Source organism: Rhynchophorus ferrugineus, unplaced genomic scaffold, assembly GCF_030347505.1.
Source record: "Rhynchophorus ferrugineus isolate W39M unplaced genomic scaffold, kcgeb_rfMv2 rfM9, whole genome shotgun sequence".
Classification (NCBI taxonomy): Eukaryota; Metazoa; Arthropoda; class Insecta; order Coleoptera; family Curculionidae; genus Rhynchophorus; species Rhynchophorus ferrugineus.
In genome coordinates this window covers 14,894,114-14,921,157 of record NW_027472588.1, presented here as the reverse complement: position 1 = coordinate 14,921,157, position 27,044 = coordinate 14,894,114, and the positions used below count along the sequence as shown (strand labels likewise).

General features: G+C 31.9%; 1 protein-coding gene across 1 annotated transcript; it reads left to right on the top strand.

The window, feature by feature from the left end:
- Positions 1–6,803: 6,803 nt before the first annotated feature.
- On the top strand, positions 6,804–26,022 carry LOC143203106 (annulin). Its single transcript, XM_076415239.1, has 10 exons — positions 6,804–7,067; positions 11,952–12,188; positions 12,253–12,499; positions 18,286–18,483; positions 18,657–18,871; positions 24,282–24,534; positions 24,594–24,893; positions 24,955–25,314; positions 25,380–25,573; positions 25,632–26,022. The coding sequence occupies exons 1-10, from the start codon at positions 6,953–6,955 to the stop codon at positions 25,766–25,768; spliced, it is 2,256 nt and encodes a 751-aa protein (XP_076271354.1). The 5' UTR covers positions 6,804–6,952; the 3' UTR covers positions 25,769–26,022.
- The last annotated feature ends 1,022 nt before the right edge of the window (positions 26,023–27,044 follow it).

Below are 27,044 nucleotides of genomic sequence, written 5' to 3'. Positions count from 1 at the left end.
TATACTTGTTTTTTTTTTATTCCCAATTTTAATTTTTTCCAATATCATTTAAATAATCTATACATAACAAGTCAATAAATTAAACACATTTTTTTGGCAAAACTAGTTTTTTTTTTATTCAACATAACTCCTTTCAAGGGTGATACACTGATTATTGCGACCCTCCATATTTTCGATACCATTTTTGTAGTACAATTTGTCCTTTGCTTCAAAATAGGCCTCACACTCCGAGATCACCTGTTCATTCGACGAAAATTTCTTCCCAGCGAGCATTATTTTGATATATGAGAACAGGAAACAGTCGCTGGTAGGGCAGATCTGGAAAATAAGGTGAATGAGGAAGAAATTCGAATCTTTATTCATGGATTTTTGACAGAGTCCATTGTCTTGGTGAGGGGCCCTTTCTTTTTCTTCATATGCGGCCATTTTTCGACGATTTCGTCCTTCAAACGGTCCAATAACGCTATGAAATAGTCGCTGTTGATGGTCCTTCCTTTTTCAAGGTAGTCATTGAAAATTATTCCATGTGCATCCCAAAATACAGACGCCATAAACTTGCCAGCGGACTGTTGCGATTTCCCACGTTTTGGAACAGGTTCATCGTGTGTAGTCCACTCGGATGATTGTCGATTGGACTTCGGAGTGAAATGAAGGAGCCACGTTTCATCCATTGTCGCATATTGACGCAAAAATTGGGGTTAATTACGCTTAATCATCGTCAAACATTGCTTCGAATCATCAACTCGTCGTTGTTTTTGGTCAAAAGTGAGCTCGCGCGGCATCCGCTTTGTACAAAGCTTTCTCATACCCAAATATTCGTATGATATGATGTATACGTTCTTGTGACACGGTCCATTGTTTTGATGAAAGCAGCTCTTTCTTTTTCTTCAAATGCAGTCCTTCCTTTTTCAAGGTAGTCAATGAAAATTATTTCATGCGCATCCCAAAATACAGACGCCATAATCTTGACATCCGACTGTTGCGTTTTCCCACGCTTTGGAGCGGGTTTATCGTGTGTAGTCCACTCGGATGACTCTCGATTGGATTTTGGAGTGAAATGATGGAGCCATGTTTCATCCATTGTCGCAAAAATTCGGGTTTATTACGCTTGATATGATCATCTTCAAATACTGCTCCGAATCATCAATTAATCGTTGTTTTTAGTCAAAAGTGAGCCCGTGCGGCACCGACTATGTACAGAGCTTTCTCATACCCAACTATTTGTGAATGATATGATGTACACGTTCAGTTGATATTTTTAGAGTGTCTGCTATTTCATTTCATTTCAGTATACCATTGACGCACTTTCCACTAAGTGATAATAACGGAACGATTATTTTCAATAAATATAGTTACTATTTCTGCTCGTTCTTGTGGCGTATATTTATCTATAATAAAATTTGGACATCTACACAACACGATGGTTAAGACGAAACTGAACTAAACGTCACATAACCAAGATGGCGCGCAATCAAAATGGTAGCGGGGCTTTTGCTGCACTCTATATGTTAAAATGGAGAAAACATACCTAAAAGCAAAAGAATCAAAAAATTATAGTATAAAATTAAGTATGAAATATGTCAAAATTGCTGGTGTGCTCTTATTATGATAAAATCAGCTTAAAGATCTATTAACAATATAATAAAATAATCATGAGATACTGTCTTGTCTATAAAAGCAGTATCAACTTGTAGACCAAAAATTTATCTTGTATCAATGTGTAACTGAATGCAGATAAAAAGAGCATTAAGTTTCTTTTTTTAACATACTTGTTGAAGAATGAATATTTTTGACTCCATGCATTGGATCCAAAAAAATCCCACGTGTCTTGGTAGCAGCAGTAGTAGTTTCTTAACAAAAATTAATTACTTTCAGTAAATGAACCGCTTTAAAATAATTAAGCTTTTCATTGATGGTGCTTTACAATTATCCTTAAGGGTCAATAAAATTTGGCACTCTACATATTGAATGGCTTTGCCCCAAAAACTTTTCATGTATTATGCCCCGTTTGGTACATCTGGGTAATACATAATAATAATACATAATATAATATACTCATATATATAATATTCTATGGCTGCACCTAGCGTACTCATCAGATATAACTATTTCTGTGTGTGCTACTTATACCATCGCTTCTTCAAAATACTGAAAAAGTACGAAAATACATTGATGATTGGATTCTTACTAAACCAATCGTTCTTTTGAGACGATGTCTCTGTGTTATCATAGTTGAGTATAAAAAGGTTGTAGAAAATTATGGAAAATAATTTGATTAATATGTAATGTATGCATTTTTCACAATATAAAGTGAAAAACTTTTTAAGATGAAAAAATAATGCAAGCACATAATACAATATATGCTTTTCTAGCGATTGTTGTATTGGCAAATGGCTGGTGGCAAATCCACGATTTTGATTTAAAAAGAGGTTTTGCCTCTGTGTTTTAACGCTCTTATCGTAGAAGCACCTTTTTTAGTAGATTTATTTGAGAAATAATATATTGGGAGGACTCATGAGTATATTGTTAGTTGGCCAGGCTTACCGAATTACTTTCTTAAACTATTAACTAACAATAGATAATTAACCGTTAGAGTTGAATCATTTTTCTTGAAATAATTTTTACTTGAAACAGCAGGCTCCAAATCACAGAATGATGTTGTGTTCAAATTTCGAAAGAAGCCAATTTTCTTCTTTGTATATCATTTCCAGTTTTTCAATTTTTAGGTGCTTCCATATACTTTATAAATCAATTTCTAGTAACCTATATAGTTATTGATGTGCCTGGGAATAGCTTTAGCTGAGTGTTTACCCTAGTTTTTTATCACTGGATTTTTATAGGGTGTCCAATTCATTCCTAAACTAACAAATCGAAATAACCATTTAAACCGCTAGAGCTTGCTCAGCGATATATATCCAATAAAATGCAAAGACATTTCTGTAGCAAAATTTTTCATTTTGATTTTTAGCTGTTTTGATGGGGTAGAATGTTGAACAAAATCAAAATTTCCCTTTTATTTACAGAATAATATATTTACTCACGTAACTCAGAATATACTCTTATACTTAAACAGACTCTACGATTAAAGCTGCACGCCTTAACCATATAATATAGCTAACAAATATAATGGACAGTATTTAAAATTACATATTATAAACAAAACTTTTTGATGATGAATAAAATCAAATATAGTTCTAATTTTTACACGAACTGGATCTTTTCAAATTCTAGGAATCAGTGAAGATCGAAGTCCCATCTAAAAATAAAACCGCATTATAATGAAAGCGAAATTTGTAGGAGATTCCGTTGAACAGTGAATCATTTTTCTTAAATTATAAGGGGTTAGACCAATTATTAATATAAAATATTATTTCAGCAATGTATTGATTCATCATTATCAGCCTTAACTAGTTAAAGAAATATTAACCAATATCTCACTATATTAATTTATTCTACCTTAAGGGGTTATGTGGGTTTCAAAAAATAAAAAGAGTATCTTTTATATATAAGATGAAGTTTTTTTTTCAAACAATTTGATGAATCAAAGATACATATTTAACAAATAATTTTACAAATACTACGAAAATTCTGTGATTGGGACCTGATCTCCCCCTGAAGTTCTTTCGGCGTGTTCAGATTTTCCACAGAAACACAATCAAAGTTTATGTATGTATGTATGTATATATAAAATCGAAATAAAATGCAGTTCCGGTACTACTAAGCAAAATATCTGAAGCAGCAATATCCATTGCTTTTGCCTATGACGAATTCTTGATTTTTTATAATTGTCATCCTCTTTTCGGAATGCTAAGATAAATATCAAATATATATTGTACCTAAATATTACCAAAGCTAAGACTCATTCGTTGAAGTTACCAGTACAGTAGCGATAAATACAGTATTTTCAGTTATTTTTGAACCCGCCTTATTTTTGAAGTAAATTTCCAAATAAATTGGTTCAAAATTTCATTATTATTCTGCGTAAAGCCTCTGCTGAGTTTTTCATAAAAGCCCATTTATACTACTTAGTAATTAATGGATTCTAATCGTATTGGACTGACGAAAGTGTTACCCAGTACATCAAGAGTCAGAGCCATTTGCACATTTATCGTGCTTAATACTAAGATAACATATTTCATATTTTGTACCAACTCACTTTATTCATCACTAATCATCTTTTTTCAGTTACTTTCACGGATTTAAATTGTTTGTAAAATATTCTAGACTTTTACTATTTAGCAAGATTTAATATAATCAATTTCAAAATCCACGAACCCTTTAAATGTGATTGAAAACAATAAGGGTATTGCTTGAATGTTCGAATTTGATGACTTGTAATGATTTTATTGTTGTAGAGATGAACTAATCTGGTCTACACTATGGATTTTAATATATCTATGGAGCTTATTATTGTATGGTAGGCAACACTGAGGCCGCTGAACTTTTTAATTTCAAATATTTTGATAACTAAAACCTAGAGACTTACACATTTTCTGCAACAATAACAATAGCCATTTCTTCAATTGTCAGTGAATTAAACCTCTTCGTGTGCTTACCAACAGTGTTTCTTTTTCAGGTCTGATGATGATATTATTTATCAGATACCATCTAATCAGAAATATTTGTAATTCTTGGACAAGAGTTGGCTTCACTGATGGTGTATATATAAGTATATAAATAAATGTGTAAGAAATGATGATCTGAATTTGACAGTGGTATCAGCACACTAGTAATAAATTTGCCCTTGTACCTGTAATTGTTGGTGACATACCAATCCGATTATTATCATCTTCTGTCTCTTGTTAGTCATCGCTACAGTTAGCGTGTGAGGCAGCTCGTCACACATTGAATTGTATCTGACATTTAATAAAATATTTTTACAAAAAAAAATTGAACGGACTTCAAAAAATAAATAACGGTTCCACTATAATATAAAAATAACCGAAATTTGACTTTTAACATAAAAAAAACGTTTTAAAATAAAATATGTACGTAATAATCGTTGGAGTAACTAAATAAAAATCAGTACAAAGTCGGTACCACGCCCAAACGGTTATATTAAATTACATTTCTTTTGTTTCATTTTAATTTTGTGTTTGTGACATAAATTCATATTATTATTTTTGAATTGTTTGAGGGCTCGGCTATTTAGTAATTACAACGATTATTTTGTTTTTAAACATTATTTTTTGTGTTAAAAGTCTAAGCTTAATTATTTTTTACATTTAAGTGGGATTCTTATTTATTTTTTGAAATCGGTTCATTTTTGAAAAAATATTTTGTTTTCCTCTTTTTAGTGTTACATATTTAGTTAATAAATTACGCAGTTATTTTATTAAGTATTACAATGGATAGCTCAAGTAAAAGTACAGCCGGTATGAGGAAAAATAAGAATAAAGAAACAATGATTGAAAATAAGGAATGTTTCAGGCACTGGAGCCCGCTACCTAGTCTAGCTGATTTGACAAATGTTTCAACTAAACTAGAAAAAGACAAGTTGCTGCTCTGATGGGAATCGAATTTGCGACCTCCGCATGTGAGCTTAACGTCCTAACTACTACACTATAGAAACAGTTGTCTACCATGTTTCTACGACTTCTCATATGATATAGTTACTACTTAAAAATCAGACTGAATAGCTTTTACATTGAATTAGTTCCATTTTTTCACCACATCAGTTCAGCAATAACATTATAGGCAAATATCTAATTATTTTAGATAAAAAATATGTGAAAATATTGTACGTGCCTTTGAAATTTGAGGTATTCCGTCGATTTGCCCTCTTTCCCCCCGTCTGATCCTATCTTGGTTGCAATGGGATCACCTCGGGCACAATAATTTTAAAAATCGGTCCATAATAGACAGATAAATCGGCGAATATACATTAAAAAAATATACAGCCGAACATAGAACCTCCTCTTTTTTGAAGTCGGTTAAAAAACTTTGTTTTACCATAATCAGTCTATCTTCATTGAAATCACCGTTAGCGAATATTGTTTACAAACAATATTATCATGTTTGACATATATGTTTTTATTTTACACTGGATTTCCATGTTATGCAATCGATGTACCATCAAGAAATTCATTTATTTATATGAAATATAAGCTGTGGTAAAGTACTAAACGATCAGTGCTGAGAAATTACCTACAATATTTATAAAATATACATTATAATCGCTGTTTGATGAGAATGTAACAAAATAAACATCCAAACCCATCTCTAAATATTTCAAACCAACAAAGTTCTTTGTGAAAGTAAAACTATTGATGAAGGTGACAGTTAAACTTTCATCAATTTTCTTACCACATAAACCTTTCTTGAACTTTTACAAGAATTTGAAAACTAAAATTACCCTAATCGGTCCAGCCGTTCTCGATTTTTACCGAGACTAACGAACATCAATTCGTCTGTTTCTGTTTTTGCTGTAGTACTTTATTATGTTTTGATAATAGTATTATATTTCGTAGTTAGAATGCTATTATGTTTTTGATGCCTAGATCTATTCTAAATAAAACCTATAAATTATGTTAGAATTAACTCATTTTAAATTAATTCTTGTTTAACACACTTTTCGCTAATTAAATAAAATCCGTGAAATCTCGTCAAACCTCGCACGTTCTCTCTCTCTCTTTCTCTCTCTGTCTCTCTCTTTTATACACATAATTGTACTAATCTATTCGTGGTCTATGGATTAAAAAGAGTATAATACATATTGTACAAAATCAGTTTCCTTATACTGGTATAGCCCCTTAATGAAGCCTGTGTTAAAATATACAAGCTGCTGTTGGACGATGAGCCATCTCGTTTTCTTTAACCTTAACAGACTAACTTTTCTTAAGGTCAGTCGTGCACTTGGTTAAGCTGTGTTAGCGTCGAGTTTTTGTCAAGATTCTGGTCGCGTTTTATTATTTTTGTTCGATTTACTTTTGATGACAGAAAACACTAGAAAATGAAACGCGGGTTGATGAAGTGTTGTCCATTCAATTGTCCGTGGCTTAAGGGATCTTGGTCTCCTAAAAATGATGTGTCAGTACCACACTTGCCTAAACCAGAAGAAGTTACAGGTAATAAGTCCCTATATTAAATTTCCCACAGAGAAAATAAAAAAAATAAATTATGGATTAAAAGTGAATTTTCTCAATATAGTTTAGATGTATACGAGTTTATTTTTAGCTCGATATAAATTACAATGCTCCAGTTTCGCTAATAAACATCTAACAACTTACCAAGTGATGAAAAACATATTTTTAGTTTAACTAATATAATGATAAGCTGTTATAAAAATATAAGGTGCTATAAAAAGGTTTTTGTAATATCATTAATAATTATTTAATCTGTGACAGTATAAATAATATTTGTTGCCGGCTTGGTGGCGCAGTCGAAATATATATATATATATATATATATATATATATATATATATATATATATATATATATATATATATATAATATTTGAAACTGTATAATTAGTTTTATTAAAATTCGTTATATCGTTTTAAATATTATAAATTCAGTACCATAAAAATTAATAAAATAATAAACATCTTATAGCTGCTTCTTTATTTTGATATACTTATAAGATAAATAGACATATTATGTTCTAAATAAATTTAAATAAATATAAAAATATTTTATTTTGCATTTATAAACAATTTATACACAACAGCAGATTGCTTAACATTACGGCGTGTTATTAAATGATGCAAGTTTACCTTGAAAAAGAAATAAGCGTTGTATTTTCGGGTTGTACCTAAAATGTTAACTGTTATATTTGGTGGTTGCATGTACTCTGATTATTTTTTCTCTTTAAAATGACATTTTCTAAGGAATTGGTACAATTGGTATTAATCAAAATATTTTCTAACATATCTCTTCACAGCATTTTAAAATCAAGTGCTGTGTGCAAACCATTATCCATTCAATCTAAACAGTTGATAACCAGAAATGTGGCAATTACCACAATGTATCCTTCACAACTCTTGCAACATGCGGCCAAGAACTGTCATACAAGAAGATAACTTTGTCTTTGTTGACATCTGCAGTAAGAGTTTAATTCGATTTTAACACCTCTTAATACATTACATCTTGCTCATGTCACTGTATGTGCAGTAAAACCTACATACATATTCCACTTCTTTGTCGGCGTGGATAGGACCCCTGGGCTAATCCATGATTGTTTGCGCTTGGGATTGTCGTAGTAAATACTTTTAATTACCAGTCACAATACTCTTTAAAAAATTGACTTCGAAATAACATTTTCAGTCAATTCGTGTTATACCAGTTTTTCTACCTATTTTATTTTATCCCTCACACATAAACGTCAGGGTACAACTCATATATCAACTGCTAAGCTCTCTGAAATATTTTTAGAGTTAGAGCTGGTTTCTCATGCCATAAGTTTTGCAATTCATTGTCTTCGAACCTGTTTGGTTCTCCTAGCTATTTTTTAATATTAATATCGAAATCACTATTTTTAAATAATTGTAAACATACCCCACAATTAAGGTGTGATGGCTGCATCATTATACGTTTTAAAGGTCGTTATATCGAATAACAAAAATATTGAATGGCGAAGAGTTTATTTTGAGCGTTCGATCATTAACCTCTTTATTTAACAAATTATGTGATAATTCTAAATGGCAAACTGATTGGAAACTTTATGTAAAAAATATGAAAAAAGTAATAGTTGTTTATATTGATAATTCATATTTTCACCAATATATATCACCGACATCTAATTAGTTTTAAAGGAATTTTTACATACAAATTAATGCTGTTCCCTAGATAATCCAGTTACATTTATTGTTGAGTTTTAGTTTTAGAAACACAATTTGTTATTCAATCAAATTAATATTCTTAAACATGAATATAATTACAGTAATGATGATCTAATTGATTAAATCCATCCCTTGACTAAAAATCCAAAAATCTGCATCAATTCTGAAGGAATATAACAATATTTATTAAATAAAAAAATAAATATCACCAATATATAAGCATTAATGTATATTCACAAAATTAAAATTAATGAAACTATGCTGTGGCATAATTTTATAGTAACTTATTAACTGAGAAGTCATCAGTGGAGTTGCTTTAGTGGGATGTACACGCTGATTTTAGGTTAATAATTATAAAATCAAACATTATGAAGGCTGACCGGTTATTAGAAATCCCGTAAATTTTGCTGAATAATAGGGATAAACGGATTACTAGTTGACTTCTTGAATGTGTGGTTTCTATACGGTAATTTTGTTTTATTAATGACTACCGTAACGTTCTTTCCCCAAAACCACAGCTATGTACGTACCTAAACGTGATTATTTCCATGTAATTCTCTGAAATACCATAAACTTGAATGGAACGATTTCAACATTTATGTTGTTTTCAAGGATGGTTTAAGTTTCTAAGGAAATAATGCGTCAAACTTTATATGTTTTGTGTGTCATTTTCTATTGTATGACTTTGTAGCATACCTTTTATGGTATTTATCATTATATGTAAACTCATTCATGCATTTCGTATATTTTATTAATTAATTTATGAGAAAAAAGATATATATATAAAGTTTGATTATGAATAATTTACAAGTTTGTACAGCGGTCAAGGCGACTGGAACGTCTGCTGCTATAGTCGTGCGCTCGAATCCTGTTGAGACATGTAATTATAGAATTCAATTCAGTTTTATGCTTGGTGGCGCAGTGGCAAAGGCAACGGTAATCCTCCTACTTACTAATACTCCTTTAATATTTGTGACTGTCCTAGGCAAGAATGTAAAATCCGACAAGGAAAATGATCCCAGTCACGCCAGTAGCGAGGCTGGGTAAGATCGGATGTCTTCTGGGATGATTTTGGAAGTTGGTCACTCGCCAGTCGGTAGGCTTAATGCCGAGGACCGTGGTTCGGAGCCCACGTTAAATAGTAGGTCTAGTCCAGATAAACCCATAGTTGGTAAAAGGAGACTTTAAAATATGTAAAAAAAGTCAGTTTTATTTTCCGTATTTTAAGGAATTTTATGAAGTTTAAATCAAGCACTTGACTTCTAAACCTCAAGAATTTGACTGATGTCTTATGTAGACAACATATTTTTTAAAATAAAAGGCGAGTTACCATTTTTTAGAGACTGTTACAGTGAATGATAACTGATTATTATTAAATATTATGCATATAGATATATAGTAAATGGTAGATTCTATTAGTATATTTAATATCAATGTTTTTCACAAAAATGAACACTAATTTTAATGAAGCATAATATTATTGCAGATCTAGTGATAAAACTTAACTAAGGCTTGAGTTATAAAAGTTGTATGTTGATTACAAGATTGCCTTGAATAATATATATAATATAAATATTAAATTACTTTTCTCTATTATGTCCTCTATATTTATTTATATTGAGTTAGTTATTCTTTAAAATATAAATTATAATAATACGTTTTAAGAACATTAATATTTTAAATAATTACAGTAAAACGGTGAGGAGTGGGAAAGGTATTTTAATATTTAACAGATAAATAATAAATAGATAATATATTTGAACTTAATAATGAATGAATAAAATATAATATAGATGGTAACACGACATTATTAATATATTTCCATGCATAATTACATTCCTGTCAATTAAAATGAATTTAAACGGTTATACATTTAACAATGCTGCCTAAACAATTATCATTTTTGATTTGTTTTCTCGAAAATAATATTTTGATGTTTTTTTTAAATAAAAAAACAGTACAAACTTGAGCAAATTTCTTGCAATAATTTGTATCGGTAACACAATTTTTCCTTAATTTACTTTACTTTTCTAAACAATCCTCCTCATTTTTGAAAATTAGACCGTTTAAATTAAACAAACCACCTTGCAATATTTAATTGCAATTTACTGTCTCATTATTTTCCTAAAAACTTGTATTTAGCTTTTGTGCAAAAAGCTCGATATTTTACTTGTCAACACTAACACTGTATAACAGCCCTATCGTGCAACAAATTTATTATCTTCAAGCCTTTGTTGATCGAAATTAGGCCCAACCTCAGCGGTTAGCAACTGCAATACGACTTTGATTGGCTTCAATGATAGAATTATACAATTTTGAGTTAATTTTAAGTTGAAAAATAACATTTAGAAATTTTCGAAATCCATTACTGTATATTATTATTGTGATATTAGCTGCAATATCAACGACCCTTTACCAGCCTGTCAGTTATCAAACTTTTATAAACCCTCTGGCCATATTGTGGAAGAAATGAACACGAAAAGAAAGAGAGAGAGAGAGAGAGCAACAAGGAGACTTCAATAATTTAACTTATGCATTATGCTTTTCTCTATATAAATAAAATTATATAAAGAAAATCAATATTTCCATTGTTATTAGTGATTACATATATTTGGAAAACAGAAAACAGTACGTTTGATGAGTACCCTGGGTATGGTAAAGCTGCAATAATGTATCATTCCCAACTTTTACTACGTGTGGCCGATCAATGTAATGCAATATGATGTGGCTGCTTCTGTTACTCGTTATTGGTGGTATTTCTTGCAATAATTCGTCATTCAATTTGTTTAATTGACGTCGGTAGGCATCTGTTATAGTTTCATTCGGTTTAAGAAGCCAGTACTATACTATAACTCGATATGGATAGTTTTCTTGGACTAACTCAGCACTTTTTGCCCTTGCGAATATCATAATAGATCCACCTTTCATTTCACCACTAGGTATCGCTGGCCAAAATACAATAAAACATTTAATACTATTCTATATTTCTTTAGAATTTGTGGTTCATTTAGATAGACTCAGATTCAGTTAGAGTTTCAGAGAAACTTAGAGAATATCCCATAGCCCTATAGTATCTCCTATTTTAATTCAAGATGCAACTAGAAAAATATTGTGTAATTAAAAATTGGTATATAATGATATGATTAATATAGAGTTCTCATTGTTACAGATGGTCTTGAATTCGAAGAAAAAATTAACGAACCAAATATATTAATTATAAGGAGTATCGATCCTTGCATAGAAGAGAATGGCTATCAGCACAGAACTTCAAAATATGACCTAATGAGACGAGAATACTATCCACAACTGGTAGTGAGAAGAGGACAACACTTTAAGTTAAATATTACACTTAGTCGGCCTTACGATGAATCAAAAGATGGAATATCTTTCATATTCGTTGTTGACGGTAATAATAATATTGCTCTGAATAATTTCTGACGCCATGTTAACATCGATTTTGGTTTTATTAGATGAGGATAAACCCACTCATGGATCAGGAACTATGGTCGGTGTACCATTACTTAAGAAGCCGGATAGGAACTTGCCTTGGAACGTATACATACACTCCATTAAGGACAATGTGATAACAGTCAACGTTGTGACACCACCAGATGCCATAGTGGCCAGGTGGCGTATGGAGGTTGATACCAAAATTATTGATGCCGGTTCTTATTGTTATTGTTGGGAAACAAAAATTTATATTTTATTTAATCCATGGTATGTAGCTCATGATATTATGCGAATTTCTATCAATATATTTACAAAAAAAATTCCGGTTCCATAATAACATATTAATTATTATAACAGGTGAATGGAAGAGACGCCGGCCTACCATAGTAAAACACATTTTTTTGGCAATTTTTTTTTTATTCAACATAATTCCCTTTGTGGTTGCGACCCTGCAATGTTGCGCAATTGTTTCGATACCATTTTTATAGTACGATTTGACCATTGCTTCAAAATAGGCCTCAGTTTCGGCGATCACCTCTTCATTCGACAAAAATATCTTCCCAGCCAGCATTCTTTTGAGATCTGAGAACAGGAAATAGGGCCGGATCTGGAGAATACGATGGATGACTTGTGACACGGTGGTTTTTCGGCGATTTCTTCCTTAAAACGGTCCAATAACGATGTGTAATAGTCGCTGTTGATGGTTGTTCCTTTTTCAAGGTAGTCAATGAAAATTATTCCATGCGCATATCAAAATACAGACGCTATAACATTGCCAGCCGACTATTGCGTTTTCCCACGCTTTAGAGCGGGTTCATCGTGTGCAGTCCACTCGGATGACTGTCGATTGGACTTCAGAGTAAAGTGATGAAGCCATGTTTCATCCATTGCCACATATCGACGCAAAAATTCGTTTTTATTACGCTTGATCATCTTCAAACACTGCTCCGAATCATCAACTCGTCGTTGTTTTTGACCAGAAGTGAGCTCGCGCGCCCAGAGCTTTCTCATACCCAAATATTCGTGAATCATGTGATGTAAACGTTCAGTTGATATCTTTAAAGTATCTACAATTTCATTCAATTTTTTCATTCGATTTTGTTGATTTTTTTAATGTTTTCGTCGGTAACAATGTCTTTTGGTCATCCACAGAGTTCACTGTCTTCGGTGCTCATTTCACCACGTCTAAATTTAGCATACCAATCTTTGATGATTGATTTTCCTGGGCAGTGTCCGAAAACTCGACATCAAGCCAAGATTTTGCATCAACTGTATTTTTTCCTTTTAAAAAGCAATATTTTATCAACACGCAAAATTCATTTTTATCCATTGTTTTCATAATAACCAAAGTTGCTTCATTCAAAATGCTGTAATTCACAAACTAATGATCCGACAGCTGTCAAATTTATACACGCATCTTTTGAGGGGTACGGCTAACTAAAGAACGTGTGGATTTAATTCTAGTAGCATCATCTATGTGCCAGGCCGGGGACTTTTCAATTGACCTGTTAACGCATTTCAAAATGGGTATAGGTAATCAAACAATTCTCACTATTTTTATCAAACCACGCGTATTTTGCGATAGGACAAAATAATATGAATACCACGCAATATAATATTTCTTGTTACATGTTGGAAACGTTGCTTTTGTAAGTAATGCTACGAGTATATATATCTCAGTCTTGTAGATTATATTTCAATGTATTATACACCTTGTTCTTTGACAAAAACAAGCGATCGGTGAAATGTCAGATAAAACTTTTTACGAGCGACAGTATTCACGATAATGACAGCATACACCAAACACAGTAAAACATCATCGGCGAAAAGGAACAGCAGGCGAAGCCGAAAGTTAAATACTGTGAATGAATACCTCGATATATTGATTTCAAATACTAAACACTTCCATAGGTCAAAAAACTTCAGTATTGGTTTGAAGAACATCAGAATATCATCAAACATCTTTCCGGACCAGCAATCAGTATCAATATTTTAGATCATAGAGTGTGGACTAGATTCCATCTCCAATATCATTGAAGCAATTGTGCAGATGTGTTTTACAAGGATGATAAAATATTCTATTAGAAACCATTCAGACACTCTACGAATTTATTTCGAGAAGAATTTCAGAGGCTCATGATCTTATTAATAAATAAATATTGTGTATATGTCAGGTGTTCATATTACTTTTCTATCCGCTGTATGTTAAATGATTATTCAATCAGTTGAGAATTCACTTCACTTGATCAAAAACCAAGTCAGAGTGGCATTATCAAGCCTATACTTATCGAGCTGACATAGAAAATATAAGTACATCCTCAATTTTATTCTTCGCTGTTTTAATATATTAGTGCTAATACGTTGAGTACACACACTTTTTGACCGATGATAATTCTATATTCGCTGATTCGGCCGTTGAAGATTCTAGCATTCTTCACGATATAGTTCCCATTACAAAGCCATGTGGCTTGAGAGTTATTGAGGAGAAGACTGAAATATTGACAACTGACGTATCGACTGCTGCTGTAAATATCAATGGGATATGGTTGGAATAAGTGTAAAAGTTTAGTAATTAGAAATGGTTGCAGCTAATAGCCAACTGTGTTGTGATTTGGTAAAGAGGTTCTGAGGTACCAACAGCAGCGTATTATAAGAGAAGAATGTATATAAGGGAAGTGAACACTTTAGAGAGCCTGCTATTGGTTGAAGATATAATGATACAAATATATATCCATTGTACCTTAGTTGGACAAAGTAATTACGTTTTAATTCGTTTTTTCTTCTCGCAATTATACATAAATATGTTACCGTTAAAACACAAATAACAATAATGCAGTTTTATCAGGCTTTAAAGCAGACTTCATTAATATATAGGGTCTTATAAAGGTGTTAAACAAAATACTCTGTTTCGGATCATTAACGTGTAATAGTAACAGTAGCACATCAAACATGCAAATTAATAATCAGCTATAAAAATAGATCTTGTGATCCATATTTTAAACAGATTTTAATAAGGTTTTAGCTTTATGTTTATTTCTAACATTCGTCTTTAATTCGATTCGATTATATATATATATTCGATAATTCGATAATACTCATTACTTATAATGTGTTTTCAAAGATGCAAACGTTTACTGAAAAATTAAATGTTTACATAAACAATATAAATAAACTATATCGAGTTTTTACTAAAAAACCCGACAAGCAGTAGCTTCAACATATTTTTGTTTATATATGGTTGTTGAATTGAATGAATCATTATTTTTAACTGTGTAAATATATTGCGGTACGTCAATATATGCAGGCACCAGATTAATCTATTATTAGATTAATAAATCGTGAAAGAGTTTGATAACCTTTGGCTTGACACTTATTGAAATAAAGGCTACAAATAAACTAGTCTCTGATGGAGTGTGAATTATAAGTTTTTGTTATTAATTTAATGCAATATGAACTACATCAATACATTCTAGATTTGATACTAATAAGTTGCTCAATAAGTTCAGAAGGAGTTCAGTTAACGGAACAGTTAAGGTTCCAGGAAATGTAAAAAGACAGAATTTCTGCCGTGAATCACACGCCGCCCACTTTATGGACTTCAGGCGTAGACCAATCTATGTTAAAAATTTTCAGAGCAACTCAAATCTAAATCTCCTAGATCCTTTAGTGATTCTTTTCTTGAAAGATCACTAAATGACGGAGAAGATAAATATGAACAGTTAAAATTTATAGTAATTAACGGAACACTATGATAAAAGAACTTCAACATTCCAATTTTACAAGAAGATTTTCGTACAATTTTTGGTTTTAAAGGCCAAATTTGCATACGATGGTCCAAAGACCTGGTTCTTTATTTATGGTTTTAAACTGATGGAGTAATGGTTAAAATTGGTTGAAATTTGATTCGTGAATTAGCCCCAAACTGTTAAGGTAATAAACTAATATTAATAGTGTACGCTATTAGACTACTGAATGCAAAAATTCGCAAAAAGATCCCGTTTGCAGGACAAAAAAGTAACTTATCATTAAGATAATACACTTACACAAAAATACAATGCTGCAAATGCAAAAAAGTACAAATTGCTTAAATATCCAACTTATTTCCCAGATTTTGCACTCAACGACTACTTAGATCTCAAGCTTATTAAACCACATAGTACTAAAATTTCAAAAATATTTGATATCTGTCAATTTAACGTTAGAATAATGTGTCATCAAGAATCGTACTCAGTTGAATAATTTGAGAAATTGGAAATAAGTTCTATAAAAAGTTTCAAAGCAGGTTTACACGGTTCTTGGAATATTTAGCCGATCATTCTCATGGTTTATTGTTAATTTTTTATAAATAATTTAAAGCATTCTTGTTTTATAAATTGAATTATATTACAATGGTAATAACCTAGGCCCAGTAGAGCTTACAAAATGCAGAGCAGAAGCTTGAAACCATTCATATTCTGTTGCGTCTACTCTATTAATATATGTTATAAACGATTACATTTTTCATGTTGCATCCATTTCTCGTCAACTTCTTGTTTCGTTGAAGTACAAATGTAGTACAAATACTTACTGAGTTTATTAATTTAATAATTCAATAATCTAATGCCTGCATATATGACCGCTACCAGAATAAATTTACACATTTAACAGCAATGAGTCATTCAATTTAATAACCGTAAAAGATAAAAATGTGTGGAATTAAACAGGCGCCTGTTATTATTAGCAAAAATTTGATATAGTTTATTTATTTTGTTCTCGTAAATATTTAAATTTTCAGTAAACGCTTATATCTACAAAAACAACATTCTTTATAAAAGTTTTGTTTGTGTTATGCGATCAAGTCTTAGTGATTGAGTAATTTCGTAACGACTGGCGACCCAAAATCAAGATGTCTTTTTCCCTGATAAGTTCTTTAAAAAACGGATACTGCCTCCGAATGTGCCAGTTATGATTTGTGTAGGGATCATAGAATAAAGAGGCATAGAAGGCTTCTGAATCACCAAAGGTTGCGACAAGGGGGAATATTTATAGCAAGAAATAAAAAATAGAAATTTAATTAAAAATGTTTATGTAACTACTTTAAAATTTGAATGTTTCATTCATTCAAAGATACTATCTATCTAATCTCACAATTTTTTTATATATATATTTTAAAATCTCCTTTTACCAACTGTGGGTTTATCTGGACTGGGCCTAAAGTTTAACGTGGGCTTTGAACCACGGTCCTCAGCATTAAGCCTACCGATTGGCGAGTGACCAATTTTAGAAATCATTCCAGAAAACATCCGGTCTTACCCAGCCTGGTTACTGGCGTGACTGGGATAATTTTCCTTGTCGGATTTTACACTATTGCCTAGAACATTCACAAATTTTAAACAATCACAAACATACATTTACGACCATGAGCCAGCAGGATTCGAACCCGCGGCTATCGCAACAGTAGGAGGACCATCGCCTTTACCACTGCCGGCTCTCACAATTTTTGAATATCCTGAATTTTTTATTCTTAAAACATTAAATATAACCTATATAAATAAAGATTAATAAAACATTTTCTGGTTCTACAATATTTAATGAAGAAATATATATAAAATTTCTCTATGATTATTCCTAACTATTTTTGCTGTTGTATTACCTAGTTACTAAATGTCTGAAATTGGGGAAAATTGTAATTGTATATTCTCTGTTGTTTCAAAATAATTTGCGAGAACGAAGAATTTAAGAACCACATGTTACAATTTTTTTATTTTTCAAATCCCTGAATTTATTTTCTTTAAAAAATATGTATACCTCCGTATTTGTAATTCTATTTGGAGATTCTAATGTAGATGGAATAACGCTGATTCCAATATTCAACTTATATACCCATATTTTCTTTTTGAATAACTCAACTTCATTATGTACATCGAACAAATCAACATTATCAATACAGCAATTTTACATTATCATTATTGGCCATTTGTTGTAGTATTTGAGGCACAAAGAATCGTTTTAATTTTAATCAAATGGATATGTCCCTATGGGTATAATTTAATTATCACTATACATATTTTCAGGTGTAAACAAGATCAAGTTTATATGAAATCGCAAGAATGGAAAGATGAATCGGTATTGAATGATGTGGGGATAATTTACAGGGGAACATATAACCGAATCAAACCAGTTATATGGAAGTACGATCAATTTGACGAAGATATTTTGGATTGTGCTTTGTACTTGGTTCATGTCGTCGGAAAAGTGAAATGCAATCTTAGGTATGAAGACTCTATTAAATAATCGTTGTTCTTGTTGTTCAAGAACTCTGTTACTAAGAACTGTTAAACCTTTGGTTCCTTTGAATAATTTTTTCTCTTATTGAACTACGGCACTTATTGAAAAACTTAGTAAATAAAGAAAAATAGAATACATGGAAATTCGTATGTTCTAGATCTGATCCGGTCAGGGTTACTCGAGCACTTTCTGCGGCAGTCAACGCGGCGGATGACGAGGGTGTAGTGGTTGGTAGATGGTCAACAGATTTTTCCGGAGGAATCGCTCCAACAAAATGGTTAGGCAGTAAGGAAATACTTCAAGGTTATTATAAGAAAAAGAAACCTGTTAAATACGGGCAGTGTTGGGTTTTTGCAGGAGTTCTAACAACTAGTAAGTTTAATTTTGTAATTTATAAAATAAGTACTAATAGGTTTTTTTATATTTATTTATTAAAATTAGTGCATAAGTAATGATTAATTCTTCTTTGTCTTAACATAATAACAAATAAATACAAGTAAGTTTTCAGGTTTAGCTCTACTGCTGCTTAGCTCTCTTAACTGCTAATATCGTCGTATCATCAGCAAAGGTCCCAGTTCTGCTATATAATTGTGTGGGACATGGCAAAAGTGGCAAAATGTTAATGATTAATTAGGCACATATATCATGATGAATGTTTCAAATTTATATGAATAAATTCGGTACGAAACATGAAAAACTCTTCAGGGACATTTTGAGTGGATGTCTAAAATCATTTTCTATAAATTGAAAGGTTTAGCTCTACTACTGCTAAGCCCTCTTTGCTAATATCATCGTATCATCAGCAAAGGTTCCAGTTCTGCTATATAATTGTGTGGGACATGGCAAAAGTGGCAAAATGTTAATGATTAATTAGGCACATATATCATGATTAATGTTTGAAATTTATATGAATAAATTCGTTACGAAACATGAAAAACTCTTCGAGGACATTTTGAGTGGATGTCTTAAAATCCTTTTCTATAAATTGAAAGGTTTAGCTCTACTGCTGCTAAGCCCTCTTTGCTAATATCGTCGTATCATCAGCAAAGGTCCCAGTTCTGCTATATAATTGTGTGGGACATGGCAAAAGTGGCAAAATGTTAATGATTAATTAGGCACATATATCATGATTAGTATTTGAAATTTATATGAATAAATTCGTTACGAAAAATGAAAAACTCTTCGACATTTTGAGTGGACGTTTTAAAATCCTTTTCTATAAATTGAAATGGACAGTCTAGCCATTTTCCAGGCCTAGCTATAAATTAGTTTTATTCAAGGGGGTTATTTTGAAATTGTCAAAATTATCTTAGATATATTAAAAACTTATTTGTGTTTTATTTTAAAAATTACGAAGTATAATTGGATATTTAAAAAAAAATTTGAATTAAAAATTATTGAGTTAATTAAATCTATCTGTTGACGATCATGATGCATGATGCAATTTTTACTTCACAGTCGGTCAGCCAAGGACGAATTTCTACTTCTTCATAGCGTATTTGCATCGGCAGTATGGGCGAATGCGATTAAAATGTTAATGTATTCGATACAGAGGTGGTACTATTTCATAATTCTCGGCGTCTATTGATGTAAAAACTAAATTGCTTCATCAATAATTTTATTTTAAAATTAAAGTAGTTTAATTATAAAAATTATTTTAAATTATTTTATTTTATTTTAATTTTAACATTTAATCATTTCAGGGTTTTCAAATTTCAGTCCATCTTTGGTATACCTTAGATTCCTATCCAAATTTCTATGAACTGTTTCTTCACATCATAATGTCAGAGCGATTGGCGATCCAGAATCAAAATATCTTCTTTATTCGATAAACTGTTCAGTTCCAATTACTTTAGTAAAAATATCGAAAAGTATATATCGATATATGTAATATATGCCTGATATTAGCATTGGGAACTATCGACTGAAAACAGTCGAAACAGTCGATAGTCGCAAAACAGTCGAAACGGTCGATAGTCAAAAGAATAGCGTGATCAAATTCGTGATGTCAGACGAAGATCTACGAATTCTTGTCTGTATAAAATGTAAGATAGGAAAGGACGGAGATAAATGCTTGGAGCAGTTAATTTTAAATGTTTTTATAATCTCCAATGGTAGTATAAGCGAGACAGATATATATATATATATATATATATATATATATATATATATATATTCATTCAAGTGATAACTTTAAAAAAGAAAAGGAAAAAAAATACTAAGTTCTATTATCATATAAATAATATAATTTTAAAGGAAGTAGGATTACTTTTATACTGAATGTTCTGTGGATGTGTAAAAAGGAATGGAATAATAACACCACAAATATTTTATCGTGTTTTAATATATTAATTGCTAGTTTTAAATAACATAGCATAATAAATATAGATAGTACAACACAACTTAAATAAAACACTAAAAACTAAAGATTTTCAATAATAACCATAACTACTAAATAAAATGTAAATGTATACCTAATCATTGAAAAATCTAATCCATGATGAACCTAAAAATGATCATACAATAATAACCAGACCCTTTTTAAATAAAAGTTTTATTTATTTTTGAACGGAAATATTTTTAAATTATTGTGAATATTATCATTTTCAACTTTTCTCCCGTAATGCGATTTCTTCGATCGTTAATTATTTGGCCAGATTTTGAAAAAACTCGTTCCCAGAGGACAGATGTTGCTGTTATAGAGAAATATTTTACGTGTAACTGATATAATTCAGGTAGTTTCATTTTGTGGGTTTGCCAAAAATCCAATGGGTTTTCTAAACGGCCAATAAATGGAATTTCCGAACACTGCTAAATCTGTAAAGTTGCTGCAGTACTTGGAGTAATTACTTCTTCCATTCTAACCATTTTTTTATCAAAATATCTCCAGATGTCAATACATTCTTGGTCAGGAGTTTTGTCTTGAATTTCAAGTTGTGAAACTATATTTGTATTCTTTGAAGTTAGAATGGAAGATACCTCTTTTGTGATAACTTTTTGTATCGCCTCAGCATTATTTACAATACCAAATCCTGTTTTTTTTTTAAATCCAGGATCTAAAAAGTGTGGATTGCCCGCATATCGTATTCATTTCTAAATTTGCCAGTCTTTTACTGATGACATCTAATAGACAATTTTGCCATTTTTCCTCATTCACTTGTTAAACTCCTGGATTTGATAGAATGTTGCAGTCTTCTTATTAACCGTAAAATTAAAGACATCGTTGGGATATCTTTTACCAGATAACTCGGTGCTCATTATCTCAGTGGGCTTTAAAAGTTGAGCACATTCTATTAAGATAGTCCATTCATTAACAAATGAGAACTGTGGTGCTCCTCCTAATAACCAACAAAATAAATTGTTGAATATTAAAGTAGAGCTTTCCTATCAAAAAAGGTATTTATTACAAATATTTAATATACTTTATTCACCTCTTTACGGTTAATATTTTTAAAAGAAATTTAACAACTGTTACTGCAAAAAAATCTTCAAATCGTTTGGATCTATGCAATTTCTGAAACTTTTGGAACCTAATTTTAGTCTTCAAGATTTTCGGAAAAACGTTTCGACAAACAAGACGTTTGGACAAAAATCGTGAAAGTTTATCAAAAAAGTACTACCTATTATGCCAGTCAAAAGTATCTTACTATTTATCATTTACAATTTAATCCATTTAATTCTTTAGCCGTCGAAAACTAGTGTTCCAAAGTGCTGCTATATCAATTTACAACATATAGTTATTCACAAGCAAACTACAAATGAAACATAAAACTACATATAAATCTATATAAGCATAATTTTGGCGCATTACTTTCAAGGTCGCGGTTAGGACGGAAGGCCAGAATGTTAAAAATCAGTCGAATGAACTAGTAGAACCAAAAATAGTAACTAAAAGTAAACGACTAAAACAGTCGATAGTAAATAGTAATAAAATCAGTCGAACCGAAAATAGCGACTGAAAACAGTTACTAGTCAAAACAGTCGAACCAAATATAGCAACTGAAATAGTCGATAGTAAAAAGTAGTCAATTACTAAACAGTTGATAGTCGATTTCAGTCGATTGTTCCCAACACTACTTGATACGCATACGCATACGATACGCACTTTTACTTTAATTTGAAATATTTTTTCAATAGACGGTATTGATGACTATTTGGATCAGCAAAAGTACAAAGTATACCGATTAGAGAGAAGTGGCTAAAGCTTATATTATCAGCATTTTTCATCAGCATTTGAGAAAGAAATGTTTTATTGAAAGAAAAGTATTTTTGCCGTATCAGTTTGATGGAATTGCCGGTATTATCCGTGCTAGAAACTGCTATAGTGCTAGCAAATGTTCATACAGATCTATTACTTGCACACGATTTTGGTTATACTGAAAAAAATATTAAAACAATTAGAAAAATTCAGATATTAGAACATATTAAGATTAGTAAAATGAGTTATGTGCTTATCGCACTAAACTATCGCTTATCGCGTCTAAATTGAGAAGATTCATATGCACTGGCTTCAGAAAGTCATATACATCAATACCCCATATACACCAAGGCTTGATCGTAGGTTGCAGATAACATCCATATTCCATATTCTATAGAAATAGCAAGCTTTTCATTCCTTTGAGTTTGTTTGTATGTACGTGATCTAGGTCTATAACAAATATGTCTCGAATAGGCAGCCAACTTCAAGTTTTAATGAACTAAGAAAGTTCGTGTCCTACTCATTTCAATTCAACGTCAATACATACTTACAAATCTGGCGTTCCATTTGCAAAGAGCTTTACAAATATGTTTGGTGCAAGGTTCTCCCCTGACATTCATCCCAACCCTTTCAGAGCGCATGGTCCAACTAGGAAAGTCCCAGTCTTAGCAGAAGGTCTATCAACCGTAAAATAATTACTATTAACTTTAGTTAGCATCACCCATGGACCACTTGGTTCAAGATTGTCATTGTACAACATGAGAAACACGAACGATATACATTATACTTACATTACGACCACAATATCTATAAAAACACGATCATCAGCACGAAGAGACATCTACAAGTGCCAATTTCTTCAAGTATCAATTGCCAATATGATGCCACAAAATTATTTCTTAATAAAAAGAACAAGTTTTATTCGTAGTTCAATTTGAACAACTAAATATGATTCCCAAATTAAAATTAAATTATACTAATTTAAGCTAAAGTTAACATTGATGTACTTTTTAAAAGTTTGTGTCGGCTTGGTTCGCTTCAATTTTCTGGTTTACTGCTGTAATAGTTGTCTAATAGTTGTATTGCTTTTACAAGCTGCCATTTAATCATCTTCTTTTATGTCTTATGGTGAAATACTGGAATCATTGATCTACTTTGTTTCGAGGTCATCAGGTAGTTTCTTATTACGTAGGGACAAATATTGGTAATTGATCTAAAACATTTTTGTTGACAGCGTTGGATTACTTCTCTTTAGTCCAAGCAGACTTTGGTTGACAATTATTTTGGATGGTATTTCACTGATACTGCTTGAGAAATTGTGCATCCTTCAACTGATATAATTAGGCTTTTGCTTCAAGGCAATATTAGCATGGCCAGATTTCGAACCATTAAACTATTTTTTCTAGTCTTTAATCGATTGGGTCCAGTGAATCATGTGGACTGTCACTTTTATTACTCTAGGCAGAAACAGGCCTTTTGTCATAGTGACTGTTCGTTGGCAAATCTTCCATAGAATACATATAGCATAAAACGGAACATAAAAATTAAATGAACTTATATTAAACTATTAAATATTATATATAGTTTGTAGAACTCTGGGTTTACCAGCCAGAACAGTCACCAACTACTCCTCAGCTCATGACACTCAAAATTCGTTAACCGTCGACTACTTCATGGACGCTAAAGGTACCATTATGGATGATATGAATTCAGATTCTGTATGGAACTTCCACGTATGGAACGAAGTTTATATGACCCGCCCTGACTTAGGAAAAGAATACAGTGGATGGCAAGCCATTGATTCCACCCCTCAAGAACTCAGCGAGGATATGTACCGGTAAACTGTCAAAGCTCAATCTTATCAAAAACAATTCTCCAATTTTCATTCATACGTAGATGTGGTCCAGCCTCTATCATAGCAGTGAAACAAGGCGAAGTACTCAGACCACACGACTGCAACTTTCTGTTTTCTGAAGTAAACGCTGATAAAGTGTACTGGAAATATAACGGACCAAACAAGCCCCTAAAACTTTTAAGAAAAGATGTGCTAGCTATCGGTAAATTCCTGTCCACGAAAGCTCCTGGTACTTTTGAAAGAGAAGATATCACCGCAGAGTATAAGTATCCGGAAAAGACCAATGATGAAAGAACAACAATGATGAAGGCACTGCAACAATCCTCTAGTATTTTTTCAAGGTTTTTATCATTAACATTAACATTCTTATGACTTCACTGCATGGGTCTGTTGTTATTTCAGATACTATTTGAACGAAGATTTCAATGATATTTACTTCCGCTTGCGTTTATTGGACGATGTTAAAATCGGACAACCATTCGATGTCTCTCTGGAAATTAGAAACCGTTCCTCATCAACATCATACACAGTATCAGTTATTCTCCGCCTTCACGTAGTAACCTACACTGGGAAAGTAGGAGAGATGGTCAAGGAAGATCACTTTAAGGTAACAGTGCAGCCGGATATTACTCATGAAGTTAAATTAAGTGTAACCTATGACGAATATGTGAAGAAACTGATTGATCAGTGTGGTTTTAACATATCATGCATGGCCTCCGTACTTGACACAAACTACGAGTTCTTCACGCAAGATGACTTCAGGTCAGTATATTTAATTTTTCCTATCCTATCAGAAACTCACTACTATGACTCTACTTAACATATAGACTTCGTAAACCTGACATTAAAATACACTTGCACAACAATCCAGTGGAATCCATAGAAACAACAGCTGATGTTGAAGTGGAGAACCCGCTACCCATACCTATTAAAAAAGGAGAGTTTACTGTGGAAGGTCCTGGTATTACAGGAACTATAAAATTGAAAGTAAAGAATATTCCTCCTGGAGATAAAGCAAGAAGTAATTATTTAATGGTCTCTCATCTGCATGTACTCTTGATGAACCCTTTTTATTTCAGGCGAGTTTAAATTTACTCCTACAAGAATAGGAGAATTTGCTATAGGTGCCAAGTTCTCCTGCAAGCAAATGGACGACGTTGATGGATACTTAATGATTAACGTGGAACCGAAGAAAGAACAAGATTATCAAAACTAAAGGACGATATTTTACGTTATAATGTACTCGTTGTTATTAATTAACACTGCCATAATTAGACATGTGATTATAATATAAACATTTTATGTAGATGTATTTTTATACAGTAATACTATATTTTAGAGAACTAACTTATTAAGAGAATTCTAGTCTGATATATCATGTCAAGGTTATTTAAATATTTATTTCTAAATACATGTAATCATTAGCTAACATAATATTTGTATCTGAATAATATTTTATGACAGAATTAAAAGAGATTTTTATTTATTTATTTGTCCCGCACCAAAAATTTTCTGGTGATTTTTTTTATTATATAAGAATTCCTAAATACAGGGTCTCCCTAAAAAAACTGCATGAAAGTTTAATTTGTCCCACCACGAAAGGAATATGCAGTTATACATTAATTTTTGTTTCATCGGATTCTCGATGTGTTTATGAAACACTGTGTTAAGTTTCGATTTTATGTTGACGCATTATGTCGTGTTTTTAGTATGTTAAACAAACGTAGTGCCATTTAGGAGCTATTCCACCAAGAAAGATGCTAATCCTTTGCTCAATGTTACAAAGTAGACTTGTTTCTCGAGTCATCGATCATTTCAAAGAGCGTGTCCATGAAAGTCGGTGTCCAAGAAGTGGAAGAATGTGCACCATCAACACTTCTGCTAACTGCAAGATCATCAAGAAGCAAATGCAACGAAATTCGACAATCTCTATGAGACTGGTATAAAAAATTCGTCGGTTCATCATCGTCATTTCACTATGAGCTGAGCTCAGTTTCAATGTGTACAAGCTCCAAAAATGTCAGCTCTTCACAGATGAGAAAAAGTGCGTACGGTTCCAAAGATGTCGCCAGCTCAAGCGTCGAGCATAAAGCTGTTTACCAGGGAGCAAACCCACAACGATCAAACTAACAGCAGCTGGTCAGTTGAGGCGTCCATCGTCACACACCGCTAAAATCCACAGTCTGTAATGGTTTGGGGTGAAATTTGCACTAACAGCAGCCCCCCTCTGATTTTCCCAAGCCTATTTTCCGGACTTCATCACGTCGGTAGAAGTACCTCACTAATCGCTGGATCTCAACCGGATAGATTATGACATGTAGTGCATTTTAAATGTGCTACATGCCACAAAAGTTTGGAGTCGGTGAAGCGATCGCAGCATCGAGAATGAGTCCTATTGTCGCCAGAGAACTTGCAGTTCATTGAAGAAATTTTCAAGTCACGTTAAACCTTTATATCGCTGCGAGAGGAGGCTAGTTTTACTACTACTGGCT